Raw genomic sequence first — 22,888 nt, 5'->3', positions numbered from 1 at the left:
GTTCCTGGAATGTCAGCGTTCATACGGACAGACGGACGGACGCTTAATCGACTTCGCTATTGATACTGATTAAGAATGTATATATTTTATAGGGTCGGAAACGCTTTCTTCTGCCTGTTACATACTTTTCAACGAATCAAATATACCCTTTTACTCTACGAGTAACGGGTATAAAAATCTAGTTACTGTTTTTACATATTTATGTACATACATGTCCACTTTTACGTAACCAGTAAGGGGTAGAATAACCACTTTCAGAAGTAGCCTGTATAAATAATACATGTACATCAATTATTAACCATAAAAATTGTTTATGTTCTTTCAAGAATTCATAGGCACTACGTGGGATAAAATCCTTCCTTTCTGTGTGAAGCTAGAATGGGGAAGGCCAGCCTTAATTGTCCAAAAACCTGGAGGATTGCGATTAGGATGCGAAGAAGCCGTGTACTTCGCTAGCTTGATCTGTTCCTTTTCCCGAATGCCGTGTGCTGGAAATTAATGGTATCACCCGAACTTCAGCACCTAAAGATGTTCTGTACATATGCGGGTCGCAATCTAAATTGCTGTGTCATCCGTAGTAGAACTGGGAACCAATGGCTACGCCAGTTGAGAGAGTTCGTGGGGCGGTGCCATCATATGAAGGGTGCAGCGCCGATGTGCCCTCGGCAGAAGCAGGTACATGGTTTTGAGAGGGTACATTCATGGCCAGTGATCCGAGCATTGTGGGCTCCGCTAACGAGCTCATTGCCAACAATGTCGGCGGTGTCTGTGTGTTATTAGGACGCTGAAATGCACCCATGCCTTCGGCGTTAATAAGATACTCTCCCCTGATTGTTGGGGCCGTCGTATACTGAGCAATCGTTGTATTGGGAATCATTGTGCCTTGAGGAACAAAAACGATGTTAAAAAACTTCAAAATGTTCCGCCGATTTTACTTACCTACGGCACTACTACTGGAAGCACTAGTTCCAATCACGACTGCCGACGGCAAAATGCCTGCCAGTATACCCTGGCCACCTGAATTGGCAACACCTGTGGCCCCAAAAGATCCCGCTGCTCTGCCTATGAGGTCAGGTGATTGACGAGTTTCCACCAAAAGTTGATTTGCCAATAAGTCCTGTCCACTTACCGAAGATAGATGATTTAAGGAGAGACTGGCGTACACGCTGCTGGCTGGCACGTATGTCAAACAATTCTGAACGGGAATTAGAAAGCTGGGCGACGAAAAAGCTTATTATACTGTACTTACTTTATTTTTGGATACGCTGGGTAACGGCATTGGAGTTTTTAGGTCAATGTCAACATCTATTTGAGAAACCGTATCGTCAAGTCCGTTTTGGATGGTTGTTCCATCTATTGCACAGCCTTTGATCTCCGAGGTTGTGTGCGTGTCAGTGGTTAAACCACGACGCTTTTGAAGAACTAGCCGTGTTGCAATAATAAGTATGGAGAAGAACACTCCAAGCGAGCACAAGACTAGTAAATATATATACAAACGTTCTTGGTGCTCTGTTATAAAAAAAATGTAAAACGTAATTTTAAAATTAAATAAAATGATCGATATTTGGTCTAAAAGCAACATATAATGCATATATAGCAACAATGTTAGCAAATAAATCTTTTTGGAAAAAACGAAAAACGTGTTGGTCTTAAATGACATACCCTCTATACTCAAGTCGGCGCTGTGTGTCATAACAGGTTTCATGCCTCTTCCATCTCCATTTCCGCCAAAGGAGTTAGTCTGATTGGTCACCGGACTGATGCTGGTTACCGACCATAGCGTACTGGTGCTGTTGCGGCGGCCTGTTATTGTTGTATTGCTATAAAGCTTGGGAATCGCCTCAGACTCCTTGTAGATAGGTTCGTCGTCGTAGAGCTCATTCATATTAACTTTAAACTCCTCTGCTTCGTCCGGCTCAACTTCTGATTCTTTGCTCTCCTTGAGAACTTGCATTGGCACTAAAAAGGGAAACAAACGCACAAGTCGCCGATAAATTAACTCTTAAAAGTCAACTGTTAGTTAGAAACTCCGCTATTCAGATCTGACACTCGACTTTTATTTTCAACTTACCGCATGTATAAACAACCTTCAAATACATTCGAGAATTGGGTTGGCAAGGGCTTCCAAACGTATTCGCGTCTGCCGCCAGGTAGCATCGACGCCTTCCGTGACAAATTTTCATCACGGTCTCCGTGGCATAGGAGACGAGACATGCTAGTGGAAAATAAATAAGAAATTCAGTGGTATCAATGGGAATAACTTAATAAGTACATTTCTCTATTGTCTTTTCGATGAATTTGCTGACTACTATCGACCTGCAAGATTGAAATTAATTTCTTAGGAACTTATTTTATTGCTCAAGGTTGAAGCTGTCCTGCATACACAAAAGATCTATTGAAAAGCTGTGCTCTATTTTTTTCATTTGCTGCATCTTGAATTTTTGTTGTGACTGACTGAGCAGAGAAGATTTGAGATGAGTTACTTGGTCTGACTCTGGAAACGAATTGAATTTTAAGCGTTTCAGAAATGCCGGTGTGAGCATTTTCAAATTATCCGGGTGTTCCGACTGGACTGGACACAGTGCACGATATTTCTGGCGATGTTTTGTGAATGGGGTGGTAAAAATTCCAGTCTTCCAGTCTTATCTATCGATAAGTACTTAAAGATTTCTAGATCAGTGCCCTGGGTTGAGAAGCAGATGAAAATAGAAATATAACATTAGGTGATTTGTTTGAAGCCTCCGCTTTGTGTTAAAAAAAAGTTCAACAAATGACAATTTCTGTGGTGTAAAAAATTGGTTTTTGGCCGGACTTGATCAGCTGGCAACACATTATGTGCTGGAAAATCGCTGCCTGAGAGCCAGCATGTCAGTATCTATAGCGAAGTCGATAAAGCCATTTCCGTCCGTCCGTCAGTCTGTATGAACTACAAGAGATACAGATTTGGGATTAAGCAGGAAGATTCTGGAGGTCCATATGCAGCGCAAGTTTATTATAACGCCCACAAACCGCGAAAAACAGTGGCATTCATATTATTATAATGTATGTCTTCGTTTGACCTTGTTTAACATATTTTTTTCAATATCTATAGATTTACCGAAGATCGGAATCGGAACAATATTTCGGTATATACGAAGAAATTTAGGCTGTAAGGCCAATAATAGGTCAATAATAAGTATTTATAATATATAATATAACTATTTTCTTCGTTCATTAAAAAAGAAATAACATTGTGGATCTTAGGCAAATTGAGTGATCATTTATTAGACTCAATAAGCATTTAAACACGTTGTCACGGGGCGAATAAGGTAGTCTGGTAGATATCGATAATCTCAGTGTTGTTTACGCAACAAGGTGGTACTTCTTATTTCGAAGAAACGCAGAGTGTTAACGACAAATCCCGGAAATCGTATCGCCGTCATTTTTTTTATTCACATGCTTTGAGTTTGGAATGCTATCGGCATTTTGAAAGAGCACATACGTGGCCAAAAGTGCGACATGCCGGCGACACATTCGCCCAAACGGAGCCCCACACTTAATAAACCTAAATAAACCACTTCTGCAGCATCTGGCACTCCGGCCAGGTTGGAGAATGCAGATTGTGGACCGTAAAGGAAAGTGGGGTATGACGCAACATGAATACTGCTCAGGCTAGGACAGGCTGTGGACCCCACGGTTACGCAGCCTAAGACGCTCATGGAAAGGAACGCAAGTCTGGGGAAGGAGCTCCTTCAGGTAAGGACAAATAAAGTAGCAGCGACGACCGCTAGAAAGACGGGGAAGCTCTTGTGTAAAAATCTGTCAACGACAGACTATGCAGTTGGACAGTAAAGACCCAAAGCGAAGGGTGTTAAATGCTAACGCGAATCTCAATCTACTGATGCAAAGCGAACGTCGGGAAGAACAGAAGGCACCCTAGAGGTTGCCTCATGTGTGAAGGACAACACGTTATCAAAATCTGCAAGGAGTTCAATTACGGATATGATTCGCAAGAGAGCCAGAGCGGTCAGGATATGCCGCACCGGAACCTTAGTTGTATATACTCGGACGGCCCAGATTCTGACCATGAAAAACAAACTTCTACACAAAGGATCGTCCGTAACGCTTATAAGCGAGCACGTCCGAATCCTGCGTGAAGACTGTAAACACATCAATGTACGTGCAGACTGATCCCCAGGCAGTCCACGGCATAGATGAGTAGCACTACCTGGACGACTACGTAGACAGATTCGCAGATGAGGATGAAGCTATTGTCGTTGTCGGTGTGTCGGTTTTGATTTGTGCCAGATTCTCCCTCGGCGAGAGTGGTTAAAGCCTTAAATTTGGAAGGATCCAACGAGTGGACCGAATCCGAGCAAAAAATATTGGGCATATATAGTTTGCCTCGGAGATAGTATATAAGCGGCTGGTAAAAACCACGGCCTAGATCCTTACATTTCTCCGACGACGGCACGAACAGTATAACAACTGTAAGGAGAAGGGACTCAAGGCAAACGAATGTGCCAAAAAAGAGCGCGTACTGATACAGCAGGCGCAGAGTGAAGCGTTTTTTGCGGAAGGCTAAAATAAGACGAGAAAGATCCTGAATGAAGGCAGCCAACCGCGAGGGCTGTCCCCGTACTTTGACGATGTAAGAGACATGCGTGTAAAGGGAAGGATCGACGCCGCTGCATGTGTGCCACTCAGTGCCAGGCGAGCTTTTATAGTGTTCCACAGACACACGCTGTCGGAGATGGAAGTACGTCACAGGATGCGACCATCGCCGAGATACGAAAGAAGTGCTGAATAAGGGTCTTACAGAGGTTGCTACGAAAGGTGGTGGATGACTACAATATTTGCAAGTTGAGAAGGGAACAACCAATGCAGCCAAAAATGGTTTCCTTGCCGGGGGACCAACTGAAAGCCAACGGTTAACTATTCAAGTACACATAAAAAATGTGGGTGGCATTTTTTACTTATTCAGCTTCAAGGGCCATCCATTTTGAGATGCCGCATGATTTATTTTATCCATGATTCTTGCTTCGTCACAAAATCCTTTTTAAGCCTGCGAAGTTCGGAGGTTAAGATAAGAAGTGATAATGGGACAAACTTCCTTGGAGCCTATAGAGAAGCCCGAAGATTAAACGAGGTTTTTGAGTCAAATAAGATCCAGGCCGAGCTGTTGATATACACATATACATATTCTTTTTATAGTCGTGACGGCTTCTTCCCACCTTTTAGATTTTTTTCAGAAAAATTTTAATCAACGAGTAACAAATATAAGACAAAATTTATAAAAATTATTTATAAATAAAAATTATATTTTATCTTTATCTTTATTATCGTTATTTAGTTTTTCTGCAGTCTATACCAAGCGAATTTCACACCACGAACTTACTTTCTTCTGGAACACCTTGCGGCTGGGGACACTGAATGCTCTCATACTCGGTTCTTCCAAAGCTAGCACTATATATGGCTATCCGGGAGTAAGGATTGCACTCTAGCTGAGCTACGTCATTGTGGCAAGCTACTTTACTTCGGAACTCATCTGAAAAAATTTAAAAATATTTAATTTAATATATATTTTAAAGTATTAATAGGGGAATGCGTAACCTCTAATTTTAGTTTTATATTTCGGTTAAAAATAATAATAAGAAGAAAACTGTTAATCCTAATCTTTATGAATTTAGGAATTTGATTTTAAGCATATTCTTCCTGTTTTTTATATTTTATAAATTACATTTTTTCAAGAGTAAAGCAAGATTTTTATTGCAGAGAGGCCCCCCTAACCAAACTCGAAAGACGGTTTTCGCTTTTTGTAGAAAGGCTGATATCTCGGTAACTATACGCAATAGAAATGGGGGATTACGCATGTAGTTTTTATGATGCCCCCAATGTCCCCGAATTGATTTTTTCCGTCTAGCCACGCCCACAAAACTCAGATTACCAAATAACCGAAGCATGTAGTTTCTACTAACGCCCCAATTGCGTATTATTTTTTACACTATCTGGCCACGTGCACTCTAACGCCAAAAAACGAAAATCAAGAGTGCGAAAATCTCGGAAACTGTAAGAGCTAGAAAGTTGCGATTAAGAATACGTATTTAAGAGATGCCACAGTATCTCGACGCGAGTTTTCATCCGGCTACGCCCACTTTAACGCCCACGCCCACAAACCGCGGACGTTTGGGCCGTCTACAATATTAATACGTATGTCTCGTTTGACCTTGCACAACATTTTATCAATATCGATTTACCAAACATTTTTCAAATCGGAATATTATTTCGGTAATTATGAAAAAATTTAGGGTTAGGGTTATATGGACAGTAACGACACCATTAATTACCAAACATGACTATCTTATAGTCGCGGCATTCGACTCTTCTTATTTTAATCTATTTTTATCGATTTGTATATGTGCCCCATCTTATATGCTGGTATGTAAACGTTAAATATACAGAATTTATCATCATTAATACTGAATATTCAGATTTAAGAAATATTAAATTAAAAAATTTAATTCAAATTAATTTTTAATTCATTAGTAGGTCTAAATAAAATTGCCCAAACTATAGGATTTTTATTATTAATTTTTTTTAAATTTATTTTATTCCGTTATATACCTATACTCCTTATACTCCTTATGTATGTCTGATGATTTTTTTTTGCTTTGCTATATATTTATTAAATCTTCTCCCTTTGGAGACTATTGCGAATATACCATGGTCCCCTAAGGATAATTCGGAGAGTTTTCAATTGAACTTGATTTATAATGTGTATGCTCGTTCTGCTGGCGTTCTCCCATAGCTGGGAGCCATATGTCCAGATAGGCTTGAGGGTGTAGTTGTAGAGCAAAACCTTGTAGTCCAGACGCAGGGGCGTACGGGCATTAGGAATCCAGTGGAGGCTGTTGGCTTTTAGTTTTAGATGTTCTTTTTGCATTGGATGTGTCTTCTCCAGGTTAGTCATCTGTCAAGGTGGACGCCGAGATACGTAATATCGTTAGCGTGGGGAATCTGCGTATTATTCAATGATACTGGAGGGCATGTTTGCCGGTTGAGAGTAAACGTTATGTGTTCACATTTTTGTTCATTTATTTTAATCCGCCAATCAGATAGCCACCTCTCTACTACGAGGAGGTAATTTGCTAGCTGTGTTGTGGCTCGGCCTGGGAACCCCGAGCGACTTAAAATTGCGGTGTCGTCAGCGAACGTCGATGTTGTTAGTTGCCTATTCGTGGGAATATCCGATGTGTATAGGAGGAACAGTGTAGGCCCTATCGCGCTTCCTTGCGGGACTCCAGCTTTGATAATGAAGTCGCCGGATGTTGTTTTGTTGAACCATGTTCTGCGAAGGTTCTGTTGTATAGATACGACTCAAGAAGCTTGTGAGTGTAACCAGACAAGTGTGTTTTAATATTGCGCATGAGACCATTTAGTCATACTCGATCAAAGGCTTGACACACATTGAGGAATAATGCGCTGCAGTATTCCCGATGCTCAAAGGCTGTGCGAATTTCTGATGTTATTCTGTTAACTTTTTCAATTGTTCCATGGTTTTGACGAAAGCCAAATTGATGAGCAGGGATAACATTGTGTGCTTCTAGATGTGTTATTATGCGACTTAGAAGGCACGATAATAAACTGATTGGTCTGTAGGATGACGAAATTGTATGGTCATTTCCGGGCTTTGGTATCATAATGACAATCAATTTTTTCCATATACCCATTGAAGAGCTTAGAAATAACCACAATGGCAGAGTTTGAAAGTTCGATTAAAATTTTTGGGGTTATTTGGTCACCACCAGGGGTCTTTTTCTGTTTCAGTTCCCCAATGACTTTCGCGATCTACTTCGGCTATAACAATGGTGGTAGGGAAATAGATTCAGATTCGATTTCTGGTAGTACAAATGAACCAGTGTCATGGTTCGGCTGGAAGACGTTTCTGAGATGTAAAGCAAAAGTTTTGACTCTATCCACGTCGCTGCGGACCCAGCTGCCAGATGAATTTCTTATCGGAGTGACTACTTCGATTGGGGAGCTCAGATTTGGGTGAGCCCTCCACAGAGGATGTTTTGTGATGTGCCTTTTCTGTTTCTTGCTTTAGAGCTCGATTTAGTGTGCGAGTTGCTTTATAATGACGTTGTTTTGCTGACGACGATCTGTTGGTTTGCCAGGCACGTCGATGACTCCTCTTTTTTAGGTCTAGCCATTCAATGTGCAGATTAGTTTTGATGTGGTTGGTTTGCATCAACCTGCCTTGTGATGTTGAGATAGTGGCTGCCTCCACTTCTTCAAGAGCATCGGTAGAGTCGATGTGCGCTGCTAGGTTAAATTGAAGGTTAAATTTGATGTGTGAGCTTACATACTTTTTGTATTTAAACCAGTTGGTTCTGTGCGATGTTAACCTGTGGGGGTGATCTGTAGTTTTTGTGCTATGAAGCAGAGCGAATGGTCTGACGACAGGTACAAAAGCGCTTTGGCGCTTATTATATTGCAAGGAATGTTTTTTGTCACCGCAAAGTCTATTAGGTCTGGAACTTTCCTGGGATATGTTGGACAGTATGTGAGGCTGCCAGGGGTAACGAAGTCTAATTTGTTGTTCGGTTTTAACATTGCATTGTATAATTGCCTTCCCACACAATACGCGATCCCCAGTGCGTGTGTTTGGCATTATAGTCCCCTGCGGCTATAAAGCGATCTCCAAGCAAGTTGTAGAAGCCCAGATTCAGAAACTGTAAAGCGAGGTGGGCAGTAGACAGCGGCTATGGTGAGGTTTCCATTGCCTGACTGCACTTAGATAGACGTGGCTTGCAAGTAATTTGTTGCAAAACTTCGGTGAAAATGGTGCTTGATGCGTTCCCTGATTAGGGTGCCGGTTCCGCCGTGAGCTGACGATATGATTGTCATTCAGAAACTGTTTTACTTCGAGGTTGTGCCGTGAAACGCCATTGGCATTCCACATTGTTATTCGTAGATTTGCCACTTGTTATTTGGACTGCTTAGCTACAAGCAGCTGTAGCACCAAGTTCTGGTTATGAACCATTGTTTGCATGGTCGTTTTCATGAATGACATGAATTCCATCATACTTTATAGCATTGTGTCTATCATAGATTTCAGAGTGCCTTGCGACTGAACTTGGATCTGCTGGGAGTTTCCTAAATTAGGCTGGAGTGGGTTTTCCGCCCCTGATCGAAGGGCAGCGGCATATGAGCATCCCTTCTGGGTATTTACGTGTCGAAAAATACTTCCGGCGTCGTACGTGAGTAATTGTACGAATTTTGGGTATTTTCTCTCTACGCATTCGGTCCTTCCTCTCCTTATGGGGGCAGACAGCCCCTGTAGTTTGCCGTGTTACCTTGGCAGTTAAAGCATTTTTTCTTTTTGAGATCTTCTTGGTTGGCAGGGCAGTTGGGCTCATTGTGGACTTACAATCCACTCAGAATGTTCGAAGTGAACAGTATGCCCTGGTGTTTCCTGGATGAAGACTGTAATCAATGTTACTTTCATAATACTGTCATAAAGTTGGTGGCTTGATGACGACACGGAAAATCATAAAATATTGGGACTTTCTGATGGGGGTATATTCATGTAGAAGCCTGTTGAAGTTACAGGTTTTAGAAACATAGTAGTCTAAGATTAAAATTAATCCAAGCGGAAAACAAATTATTTGGACTTTCTTAAGGGGCTATATTCATGTAAAATTTTCCGTAAATTCGGTCAATCCTCAATGACCTACTCATGCAAAAAAGTTGAAGACACCCGAAAAATGGGTGTTTCGAACACTCACTTTTTTTGCTTGAAGTATTTCGGGTGTCTGTGCAATAGATTCTTGTGCATAGAATGGAGTGACCACTGGAGAAGGGGAAGTATTCCACTCGTTTAATTTGGTGGGCATACTATCCCCAATTACAACTGAGTGCGGCAATCCGCTGATCATATCATGTTTAATCAATAGGCGCAACCAAAATGTAACACTCCAATCGAGGTCTAAAAAAACTGGCGCAGCAAGGTTAAACAAGGCAACAACAAACAGCCCACTTACCTTAATCAAAACGGTAGCTCCGAGCACTTCGTTTGCAAGACAAAAATAAACCAAGCCAATATAATCAAAAATACTGGACGACTGATAGAGACTTGTCTCTATTTATCCACATAAAAAGGAAACCAATCCCACAATAATCAAACAAGGCTAACACTATCAAGATTATTTAGACTTCGGAAAAAAACTGGGTAAAACAAAACACTGCCAAATAATCTGTTCGCCGTTCTTAGTGATCTGCACGACAAAAATGGAACCGTATTGGCCGGCACACCCCAACAAAAAACCACTCGCCTGTCCTTATTTATCAAGTTCGTTACCCAGAATACGACACAGACAAATCAGGTATACAAAATATATAAGCTCACACACTGACCAACCCTCAAATCAATACATTAGGAAAATATCACGTCCATGACATTATACAGACCAACTATTAACATCACTCATTTTGGAAAATCAAAAAAAAAGATCAATGTGACTCTTTGTGGTGGGCCTACCCACCAACAGAAATGGTTATGCCTAATAGAAATCACATGGGGAGCTGGACCCGCATCGACAATGATAGACCTATAGTTATTGGCTGAATATCTACAAAATGAGTTCCGTCCAAATCTAACCATAAACTTGTGTGCTCTATTGGGGCTAACTGCTGAATCTCCATACTAAAACTAACACATTGAGTTCAGTAAAAAATAAGTTGCACATACTATCAAAAACCAACTAAGTCCGAAGAATCTAATTTGCAGTATCGCCCTTTTCCGTAACTCCATTACTCAGGTTGGATACCAAGAACCACATAGCTCCCTCGTCTTGTATCATGCATATGAAAATTCTTCTAGAAATTCCTGGACGTTTCTCAGGTATTTAATGGTGTTCGGCTACATGGTCTAATGTACTAGAAAAAAAAGTACTCCCAAAGAATATGAAAAAGTTCCTAGAGTCTATTCGTTACGACGACCATTTTCGGACCAACAATATTTATTCTCTTCAAAGGTTACATCCCAACATACAGTCAACTAACAACATTAACCTTAGCAGACAACAAAGTTATTCTCAGCCTCTACAGATGCCTCAAAAAGCAACAGTGTAATGACCACTAACACTAAATAATAAAAGACTCACATGGCGCCAACGAGCATAGCTGCAAATACCGGAAACAATTACAGGGCAGCGTGGAATTTTCTCAACAAAAACAAACATAAATCCCTAATTATTCCACTAGTCGAAGTAATGTTGAATTTAAGAAGAATATCTCATCAAGCTCTCTTGCAACCCCAACCATTTCGCCCGACAACTTTCAAGGCTATCTAGTACCTCCCATCTTTGCAGGCCAAGCGAATTTGTAATTTGACACCTTATATTTAGCAATGAGACTAAAGAAGATGGAGACAAGGGAATATTCAATAAATATAAATAAGGTAAAAACAAAAATTTTGATTTCAGCGAAAAATGGCGTATTGGGAATGCAAGTTAAAGCAATAAGACACGTTATAGTCGAGTGCCGCGACTATAAGATACCCGTTACTGCTTTACACAATTGTTAAATATTCATTTTGCTAGTTGAAATTGACAAAGCGCCACCTTTTGTCAAAATAGCACGTTTAGTAAATGATTGTGACGTGACTGTCCATAATATATTGGTATTGACAGGATATTGGTACCACCATAAGATGCGCTGGCATCTCCAGAGTATAAATAGTTAATACGTGCGTTAAAAAAATTTCAAATTTAACTGTTTAAAACAGGCCTTCCAGCTTCATTTCTAGAGAGTTGCCACATACTTCCTCAGCTCTCTCTTTAATTGTCACGATTTTTCCTCGTTTATGATTTCTAAACAAGCCCGGAGCCCCCTTGAACACATAGAAAAAATTTCGTCACAATCATCATTGTTGTCATTTACGAGTCTATAACGTACATGTATTATATATATGGTTACCTTCATCTTTATATATATCGATTTTGTTGCCAGCATTCTTCAAAAATGTTTATAAATTGCACATAAATTCACATATAACAAAAGCATTATAAATATATATGTATGTTTAATATTTTGTTTAAAAATTATAATTAAAAGAGCATTTTCACTTATTAAGCATTTTGATATTTTTGTGTAAGTTTGACATATTTGGAGTATGTATTTTTGACGAACTTAAAGAGTGATTGTAATGATAACATTATCAAACAAGGAGAAGTGCTACAGCCGAGTGGCGCGACTAAAAGATACCCGTTACTGTTTTAAACAATTAAAAAATTTGCATTTTACTAGTGGAAATTTTTATCAAAAAAAGCATCTTTACTAACTGATGGTGACGTCACTGTCCATTTGAGCTTTTTTTTACCTACATTTCTTCATAAATACAGTAATAATGTTTTAAAAAATCGTTGGTAAATCATAGATATCGAAAAGAAAAATTTAAACAAGGTCAAACGAAGGCATACATTTTAATATTATGGACGGCACAGTCTTCCGCGGCTTGTGGGCGTTGACGTTAAAGTGGGCGTGGTCGGATGAAAACTCACGTCGAGCTAAAGTGGCATCTCTAAAATGCGTATTGTTAAGCCCAAGCTTCTAGCTGTTCTAGTTTCCAAGATTCATTTTTGGTTTTCCGGTTTTAGTGGGCGTTAGAGAGGACGTGGGGCATCATGAAAAACTACATGCATAATCATACATTTCTATCGCTTATAGGGAAGGTGGGCTGGCTACTCCTGGAGCCCTTTTAACCGTGGCACTCTCGGTAAATGTCCTTATATGGACATAAGTGCCGTTGTCCACACTCACGCGAGCCGGGCGGTCGTTTACAATGAAAATGGCATCGTCGACGTAAGTAACAGGATGCAGGTCACTTTGCTGGATCTCGCAACTCGCGTGCCTCCACCGTGGAGTTCTTCGGCGCACGATCTTCTTAGCGCCAGCTGGCCAAACGTAGACCTCGGTGTAATGGAGCAATTCTTCACCGCTATAACGTTCTCTTCCAGTCTGAGCGTGGTGTCGTGATGCGGGAAAAATAGTAATCTTATTGCAAGCTGACATAATTTAAGGAAATTTTCGGTGGGCTCTTCCATCCACACAGTTTCCAGGTCTGCATGGTCTAGTATGCTAGGGTTAACGACATTAACTTTGGCAAGAGCTAGTTTCGAGTTAGTAACATCTCGAATAGGTGTCCCGTATCAATTTGGGATTGATTGACAGTTGTGGAAACTCTATTAATTTGGTTATTGATATTTACTAGTTGGAATTCTTTAAATTTAATTTTTTCAAAATCTTCAGCGTATGGCGTTCCCGCCACTACCTTCAACGCCGTCCCTAGGACGGCTACTCCATGATGGACGCTCAACGAGTCAAGCAGGTCGCGCAGGTGAGCGACATAAACTCAACATGTTGGTCATGTCAGTCTCTTCTACCACGCGCCTATACTCTGAGAGATTCGCTGAGTATTTGAAATGCGAATTCCTCTCATACCAAAATTCGACTATCAATGGGAATGTATTAACCTTTTGAGTAGTCGGTGACGCGTGCCGATGTTATGGTGAAAAGGAATAGCAGTCTGTAATATTTGATCGAAACGGGGTAGCGTACCACCAAATCATGGAAAACAAAGCACGATTAAAAATAAAAGTAATACAAAACTAGAGGAAACGCCGCGACTATAAGATACCCGTTACTGTTTTACACAATTTTAAAATATTAATTCTACTAGGGGAATTTCACAAGGTGCCACCTATTGTCAGAGGAAGCATGTTCAGTAATTGATAGTGACGTCACTGCCAATGTGAGGCCTTACAACATTAATTTCTTCATAAATTGCGAAATCGATAGATATTAACAGAAATAAGTTTTACTAGATCAAACGAAGGCATTAATAATAATATTATAGATGGCACAGTTTTTCGCGGTTTGTGGGCGTTGCTGAACTTTTGACAATTTGCAGTGGCATCTCTTAAATACGTATTCTTAAGCAAAACTTTCTAGCTCTTATAGTTTCCGAGATATTTGAATTTTTGGTTTCCCGGGTTTTGTGGGCGTTAGGGTAGGCGTAGCTAGATGGGAAAAAATTAATTTGCATTTGAAGCATCATAAAACATGCTTAATCCGAACATTCTATCTTTTATAGTTACCGAGAAACTCTTACTTGCCCTTTTTTTGTCAAAAAAGTCCTGCGATGTTTTTATTGAATTTTTCAATTGTTCATAAAATTGGTTACAATAATGCGATTCAAGTAAAATATGCGCCGTTTTGTTCGATGACGCGTTCCCAACGAGATGCCAACTTCATAATGCCCCTCTCATAGAAGCTCACTTCCCTATTGGCAAAAAACTCGGATAGCCAATTTTCACAGGACTCTTTTGTGGCCAACTTCAGACTACCAAGCGCGTTTGCCATGGACAGAAACAGGTGGTAATCACTTGGTGCGAAATCCGGACTATGCGGTGGATGCAAAAGAACCTCCCATCCGAGCTCCCGGAGCTTCTGACGCGTGACTAAAGTGTGTGTGGCAATTAGGCCTCTGTTGATCAAAGAGTGCTGTCTTTAAGCTGTCCAGTTGTTGGCAGTACAGGTCCGAATTAAGCGTTTGGCCCTAGGGGAGTAGCTCATAGTGGATTATTCCCTGCCAAACCCACCAAACACAAAGAAGAACCTTCCTGGCCGTCAATCCAGGCTTGGCCACCGTCTGGGCCGCTTCACCACTTTTCGACCACGACCGTTTGCGCCTTACGTTATCGTAAAGATGTTTTTTTGCGTCAATTCGTGTGGCACCCATACTTCGAGCTTCTTAGTGACTCCAAGCTTCTTCAAATGGTTTATAACGGTTTGATGACTCATGCCCAGCTCTTGACCGATGCTACGGCTGCTACTATGCCGGTCTCTTTCGACTAATTCAGCGATTTGCGGCCTTCCGGGGTGTGGCGCATCTTCGACCACCTCTACACCAGAACGAAAACGTTGATACTGATTCAGCGCCAACTAGCGAAAATACCGCAAGACTTTTTTGACAGCCTAATATTTTGTGTCTGTTGAGAAGATATGAAGATATCAATGTGTAACATCTCCCCTGCATAGGAGGTTAGCTTGGTAATTTTCGGGAAGTAATATTCTGACAGTCATCGACTATACTCGTACTTCTTTGAGTGCGGACGTCGTTGTCTTCCTTATTGTCAGTGGTTTTTGCAATTTCGCTTCTTCCCATTTCGCTTATTATTTCGCTTCCCCTCTTTCCATCGCGCACGTGAGCTTTTGCATATTTTTTTTCTCAAGTGCACAGCAATAATCTTTATTATGGTCCCTTGGCCACCCAATCTTGGGGATAACCGCTTTGCCAGCCATAGTGTTAGCCCCAAAACAAAAAAAAAGAAGACCCTATCAAAGGATCGATTTCTCTGAACTTACCCTCACCCCTCAAAAGAACAATCGATTTATTGTCGTTGCTTCCAAGTCCACCAAACCGCTATCAGAATACTCTTGCTTCGCAGTCCACCGGGCTATTAAGCATATCAGCAAAGAAATCTCTACGATCTCTACTCTACGTGATGGCAATCTGCTTCTTCTGGTTAACTCCCGTGAAGTCGCCGATAAGTTCATTAAGATTCAATCTTTGCCTGGCATAGCTGAGGTTGAGATCAAGCTCCACCAATCCCTCAATTTTTTTCAAGGGCACCATTTATGCCCCTTGCTTAATAAATGTTCCCGAATCAGAAATTGTAGAAGAGCCTAAGTCACAAAATGTGCACAGCGTCTACAAATTCACGAAAATTGTTGACGGCAAACATAAACCTTCTGGAAAAATATTAGTTACTTTTGACTCCTACAAAATACCAAGCAAGCTTGACGTCTCTTGGCACACCGTAAAGGTTCGGGAATATTTTCCCAATCCTATGAGGTGGAAGTCTTGTCAACTATTGGGACACAAAATGATACACTGCAAGAACACTGCAACTTGCGTTTCTTGTAACCTCTCCCCTCATCTTCCAGTTCCCTGCACTCGTATTTTTTGTGCAAACTGTAGCGGCGATCATCCAGCCTCCTCTCCAACATGCCCAAAATATCAATTCCAGAGAGAACTTCTCTGCATAAAAACAAGCAAGAAATGCAGCTTCCGTGAAGCCCGCAATATTTTACAACAAAAAAACAATAACAACGCATCGACTACCTTCGCTTCTGTCGCCAGCGCAGCAAGCCCTCCGTCCACAACCGACCGAACCCAAAATACGATACCTACGAAAACAACGAAAACAACAAGAAACACATTAACTCCGAAGCCCGATAGTGTAACCAACACGACCTCCCCCACGAACATGCCAATCTCATCTCTTTCAAATTCATACAAATCTTCTCTCTCCACTGCACCCGACACACAAGACCCAGTGCTACATTGGTTATTTACACAATTTACCGCAGAACATCAGTGCTAAGCAAGGCGTTGGTATTCTTATCAAACAAAACCTCCCCCACTCACACCAAAATATCGACTCTAATATTCTCTGCTCTGTTTTGGAGCTTAATGTAAGCATTGGCATACAGATTGTCAATGTTTACATTCCTCCAAATCAAAGTTTTACAACATCTGACTTATCCGCCATTCTTGATAGAATTAGACACCCCTACATAGTTCTAGGGGACTTTAACTCGTGGAGCCCTCTATGGGGGTCTAGTCAGTCAAACACCAAAGGTAAAAAAATCAAGAAATTAATATCGGAACAAGATCTGATTGTCCTCAACAATGGATCTCCCACACATCTATCCACCCACAATTCCCTTACCCACGTTGACCTTTCCTTGATTACCCCGCAGATAGCACACAGATGCAGTTGGTCAATCTTATCCAACCTTCACGGTAGTGATCACTTCCCCATAATCTATTGATTTTTTATACATTTTAGTAGCTCCCCTACCCCTGAAGTGCGATTAAGGTGTCGTAACAGGTTCTGAGGATATCGCAGAAGAGTTCGGGCATCTTTGGTCAAACTATTCAGCTGACACTAACTTTTCAGCCGAATACGTACACCAAAAAGACGCCTATTTATCGAAGTCCTATCTTCTGACAGCTCTGTCATCACCTGCCAAATGCTTAGAAAAAAACTTCACATTAGCCGAAATCGAATATGAATTAGCCTGGTCAAAGGGTAAAACCCCTGGGGCTGACTGGATATCGTACCCAATGCTTAAGGAAATGCCACTCTCCCTTAAAACCAGGCTTTTAGGAGTATACAATCAAATTTTTAACTCCGGCTAATACCCACACAGTTGGAGATCAGCCACTGTCATCCCAATTCCCAAACCAAATAAACCTCTGGCAGAAATCAACAGCTACCGCCTCCTATCCTCTTTAGGAAAAACTATAGAAAAAATGATTGCCCGCCGACTTATGTGGCATCACCCGAAATAACCTGATCTCGCAGAACCAAGTTGCATTTAAACAAAAGCATAGCACTATGGACGCCTTGTTGCGTATTCAACACTTCCGGTCAAACGCTCTTTCCACGAAAAATCACGTCTCTATATTAGCGACTGATTTTGAAAGAGCCTTCGATCGCGTGGGGATTCATGCCGTACTTAGTCGGCTTGAGCGCTGGGGTGTTGGTCCAAGACTTTATAATCTTATAGAGGCCTTCATGACCAATCGTTCCTTCAGAGTTCGCGTAATCAACAACACCTCCAACACCCACAGTCTCTATAACGGCATACCGCAAGGCTCCCCCTTTCAGTAGTTCTTTTTATTATCGCTTTTGATAAACTTAATAGTATTTTAAGTAGACATAAGGACATTCAACTCTCAATGTACGCAGATGACGCTATTTTTTTTCCAAATTTAAAAATGTAAATATTGTTAAAGATAAATTTGTAGATGTATTAAGTGAAATATATTCCTGGGGAGCCATTTCGGGTGCGTCCCTAGCCATTGAAAAATGTAAATTACTCCATATTTGCCGCAAACACAGATGCACTCTCTCCCATATTAACTTTAAAAATAAAAGAATAGAAAATGTTAAAAGTTTAACAATTTTGGGCTTAACCTTCGATACCAAACTCCTATTTGATCAGCATTGTATTAAACTAAGAAAACAACTCGAGTCCAGATTTAACATTATAAAATTTTTGTCATCCAAATACACTAACATCCATATTAATACACATCGTGCCCTGATGCTCTCCAAAATAGATAACGGTCTACCAATTTACGGATGGTGTGCAAAATCACACTTAAACAAGATGCAGGCTCCATACCATGGTGCAATCCGACGTGCTATAAATGCTTTTCCTACCTCACCTACCGCATGCATTTTGGCTGAGTCGGGCCTACCGAGTATTCAGGCTCGCAGAAAAGAAATGACCATGCAGCTAATTTGCAAAATGCATTCAACAAAAAATGCTCTACTAAGGAAGGATTTCTCAGCCATGTTTAAGCAAAAACGGAATTACAAAGTCATATCAACGCTTATGCGGTGTGCCAGCTTCACAACGCAAGCTTGGCCTTCCCCCGCCCAATCATAGGAATACTGCTAAGCTACCAGCCTATTGGAACAGCACAAAAGCTAATGTGATCCTTGATATGTACAACGGCTCAAAAAATAATACCACCAGAGATGAATTCCAGACCCGCTTTCGATGCCTACAAGAAAAGGCACAAAAGATTGGCTCTACACCGATGAATCAAAAACAGAGGACGACACTACCTTTGCTGTTGTTGACAGCAATGACAAAATAATCTCGGGTGGAATGCTACCCCCTTACAACTCCATCTTTACTGCGGAAGCCTTCGCCATATTACAAGCCTGTCTCTTTGCCACCAAACACTCGGAACACTTTGTAATCTGTACCGATAGCCTTTCCACCTTATCTTCTTTACGGAATTGGGGTCAAACCGATCCCACAATCGTGGAGATAAGACGGCTTTTTTCTTTTAATAATATAACCCTTGTATGGAGGCCCAGCCACCAAGGTATATATGGTAACGAACTAGCAGACCAGGCCGCAAAGGACATGCGGCTAAAACCATCCTTTCTTTTTACTCCTTTCAACAACAAGGACTTAAGAAATCGTATCCGTCTCCACCTTAAGGACAAACAATTCAGAGAATGGGACCTATATGACCACCGATATTTTTCGATCAACAATACCTTCACAAAAATTTCTCTGCCTGGGCACCTTGGAAAGCGGGCATGTTCAACATTCTTCCGCCTTCGTATCGGGCACACCCGTGCAACACACGAACATATCCTTACTGGAACACCACGTCCCGTCTGCCGTTGCGGCGAACACCTTAAAATTGACCATCTACTCAACTCATGCCGTCTTCTGGAGAGCGTCAGGGCCCTGATTTTCGGCCAGAAAAAACCATCCGATGGTTTAAATATAATTTCACAAGAAACCATTATGAACTTTTACCATTTTGTCATTAGAACCAACCTAAATATTTAAGTATCTTTAATTTACTAATTTTTAACCTCGAGTCGTAGGCCCTAGCAGCTAGCACTTTTTACGAAATGTATTAGATTTAGTATTGTATACTAGATTTAGTTTTGTTAATTAAATAAATAAATAAATATTCTGAAAGTACCTTCTTCACATTTTCTTGGACCGATCTGCCAGTCTTGTTGTGTTCGACAATGAGAACTTTGCGCCTTTTAGTGACTGCAAAAATATTCGCCGTTTTTGCAATGCCAAAATTTGGTGTCACGGAATTGACGAACCAATTCATCCTGTATTATCGCTAGCGCGAGCAAATCACAATGAATGGCGTTTACGCCTTTAGGAACAATAATGTTCGCGAGCTCCTCAAGCAATGACTCCTTCCATGTCAAAGTCAATGCTATGCCGTCTCTTGTTTCCGAAGAGTACGAATCTGCGTTTTGACGGAAAGCGTGCTTCCTCCAGAGTTATCTGGTTTTGAAAGCAATTCAAAAGTTTGTCCGTAGTCTGAATCGTGTGCATCAGTGACTGCTCACTTTGTGGCCGCGCTTGAAACGTTAAATTGTTGTTGAAAGGTTATCCGCAACGAGGTTTTCTTTGCCGGGCTTGTAAGAAATTTTAGCGACGGGGTCGATGCGAGCTTTCCACCTTTTGATTTTCGCGTTCGGATTGGATTCCGATACTGCAAATGTCAAAGGCTGATGGTCGGTTAACATGTTTAGACCTTTGACCGCGTACAGATAGTGTCGCAACTAAGCTAGTGCCAATACTAAGGCTAACAGCTCCCTTTCATTGGTGGTTACTCCCTGTCACTTAATGGCCTAGAGATCATAGTTATGCGGCGTCCTTCTTGGGACAGCACTGCGCCAATGCCGTAGACTGAAGCATCTGTCGTTGTGTCGCATATGTTTAAAACGAGTCCGCTATTGATGCAAAATCTTTGATAAAGCATCTATAATAGCTGCCTAGACCTAGAAATGACCTTACCTTAAACACATTTTTTCTGGGTCTGTCGTTGCACCGTTATTGGTGACTATGAACGCCTAACAGCTTTATGAAAAAAAAAATTGATTTTTGCACTGATACCCTCATATTGGAATCGTGCAGGGTCTTAAAAACCCAATCTACGTGCCGGATGTGGGAGTTTTCGTCCTCTGACAAAACGATAACGTCATCAACATAAAGATAGCCAAATTTCGTCGGTGAACTTTTTATCTACTACCCATATTTGGTTATTGTAGGGGGATTTCTACTTTTGAATTATGCCATTTTTTAACAGATCTTGATATCTTGAAATTGATCCCTTAACGAAATCGGCTGCTCCCATGGGATATGGGTAAAGTTTGGCATGGATGGGCTCCTCATCTGATGGTGGCTACCACCGACGTGTTGTAAGGTAGGGCCTCATTTGGGTCTGGGAACGCTTTTTTCGTGTCGCTGAGCATTTCCAAAAATGTTTTTCTGACCAATGGTGGTGCATTCGGGCAGTTAACTTCAGTAAAATTGACATTGGGGCATGAGTGAAAATCAATCTTCTCTTCTTCGGTTCCCCATTTGAGGCGACCAGGAGCTAGACAAAGTGATGCCCCATAATTTTAAAATGCGGGTTCTGGGCCAGATTTTTGGGCAATTAAATGTGACATTATTGTTTTTTTTCAATTAACAGTGACATTAATCATTTCAATATAATTTCACCCACCTAAAAACCCATTATCTGTCTGTCAGTCCCTTTCATCAGAATGGATTCTGATGGAAGTTGTTTATCCTAGCAGTTATCTGAGGTCTTCTTTCCTGACTCATCAATCTGTTATAAAGTTATATAGTCTGAAGTAGTTTTTGTATTTTTTTATTTTCTTCTCATTCTTTTTTCTAGATTATAATATATGTTCATAATGTTTGCTGCCTTCTGTTCCAAAAACTTTGTTATAAGTATCGATCGTTTCTTTTTCACCGTCTCAGAATTGTGAGAATTACTTCGTTTTTTTGTTAAGCTATTATTATCGATATACGGAAAGAACATTCTGTGTGAGTTCTGATGAAGAAAAGTAAAAAAGAAGAGAAGCGCTCTTGATTTTTGATATGCGCAATAAAAACTAAGTTAAACTAAGTGGAAGACATTTTTAAGAATTCATTCCTGCGACAGGGCATCGGGAACTATGTATTTGGTCATTCGAGCTGGATATTAACAAGAAATAAATAAACAGGTAATTCCCCAACAAATGGTCCTTCGAAGTCAATTGAACAGCAATGGATTACAAATAGTTCTTGTAATAAAATAAACAGCCCCGAAGACATCACATACAAACTGACGCAGCCGACGATTGAACGTGTGTGTGTGCATGCAAAAATGTGACGTAATATTGTGAAATTGCAAATCGACGACGCAATAAATGATTTCACAACGATCTCTGTGACGGTACAACAAGACGCAGACAGCAACATGGCACCAGCAGGATCGAAAAATAAATCACAAGCAAAACAACAGCAAAAGGCTATAGACAAGCCACATAATGGTGAATTTGACGACACACCTAGACCTGGTCCCTTGAACCCAGAGGTGACAATTGTAGAAACTCGCAAGAAGGCACTGGTTGCATCTACACCGGCGATTCCATCGAATGGATCCGGACACTACTATGAAGACGGCGCAAGGTCGCATATCACTGGAGGAAGCCAATCCTCATCCAAGGTACAACGACTACAAATACAGCTGTAGTATGCAAAGAAGCAGCAAGCAGCATACGAGATCAACTGGCACGACAGGAGCAAGAGCGAGCACGTCTGGTATTTGAGCAGCAACAACTGGAACTCGAGCAGCAGTTGCATATGGCCCAATTGGAATCTAATGCAGGTAGTCAATTAGGAGACATCGAAAACCTGCCAGATGAGGACGACAACAAAGATGACCGTACGCGTGAGTGGGTGACTGGCGCTCAAGGTAGACTTAAGATTGAAAACGATATAGTATCGAACAATCGAAATGATATTGAAACATTCATGGCCAGGCAGACTATTAGGCAAGATCTTCCATTATTTTCTGGGGATCCATTAGAGTGGCCCTTATTCCATGCCGAATTCGAAAATAGTACAATTTCAGTAATTATGAAAATCTAAGTAGACTTAGAAAAGCATTATCAGGTCGTGCAAAAGAATGTGTTCATAGCTTCTTAATATTACCAGAAAATGTCGACACTATTATGGAAATTCTAAAAGAACGGTTTGGCGATCAATGCCACGTAGTAAGGCTTCTTCTTGATAAAATCAAACACTTTCCGGTTGTTAAAGATGACAAATACGACAAACTCTTTGAGATATAGAGGAGATATAGGAGATATAGACCAAATAAGAAACCCCCCTTAATATTTGATGAGATTTTAGATAAACTGCCTGTGCCTCAACGTATTGCCTTCGTTAAATATTATCAAAAGTCAAATTTGAAAACTGATCCCAAAATAAC

General features: G+C 40.9%; 1 protein-coding gene across 4 annotated transcripts in view; it reads right to left on the bottom strand.

Moving 5' to 3' along the window:
- Positions 1-291: 291 nt before the first annotated feature.
- LOC108111611 overlaps positions 292-22,888 on the bottom strand; it is a 94,623-nt gene continuing 72,026 nt past the window's right edge. For all 4 annotated transcript variants that reach the window (XM_041819346.1, XM_041819345.1, XM_041819347.1 and 1 more), the window contains 6 exons: positions 5,378-5,527; positions 2,072-2,215; positions 1,663-1,959; positions 1,250-1,509; positions 940-1,195; positions 292-882 (listed from right to left, as the gene is read on the bottom strand). In XM_041819346.1, coding sequence (XP_041675280.1) covers positions 569-882; positions 940-1,195; positions 1,250-1,509; positions 1,663-1,959; positions 2,072-2,215; positions 5,378-5,527 — 1,421 coding nt within the window. In that variant the 3' untranslated portion in view covers positions 292-568. The remainder of the gene's footprint in view (positions 883-939; positions 1,196-1,249; positions 1,510-1,662; positions 1,960-2,071; positions 2,216-5,377; positions 5,528-22,888) is intronic.

Source organism: Drosophila eugracilis, unplaced genomic scaffold (genome assembly GCF_018153835.1).
Source record: "Drosophila eugracilis isolate 14026-0451.02 unplaced genomic scaffold, ASM1815383v1 contig_1381, whole genome shotgun sequence".
NCBI lineage: Eukaryota > Metazoa > Arthropoda > Insecta > Diptera > Drosophilidae > Drosophila > Drosophila eugracilis.
The sequence above is the reverse complement of the archived record's forward strand: the minus strand, read 5'-3'. Positions and strand labels throughout refer to the sequence as shown.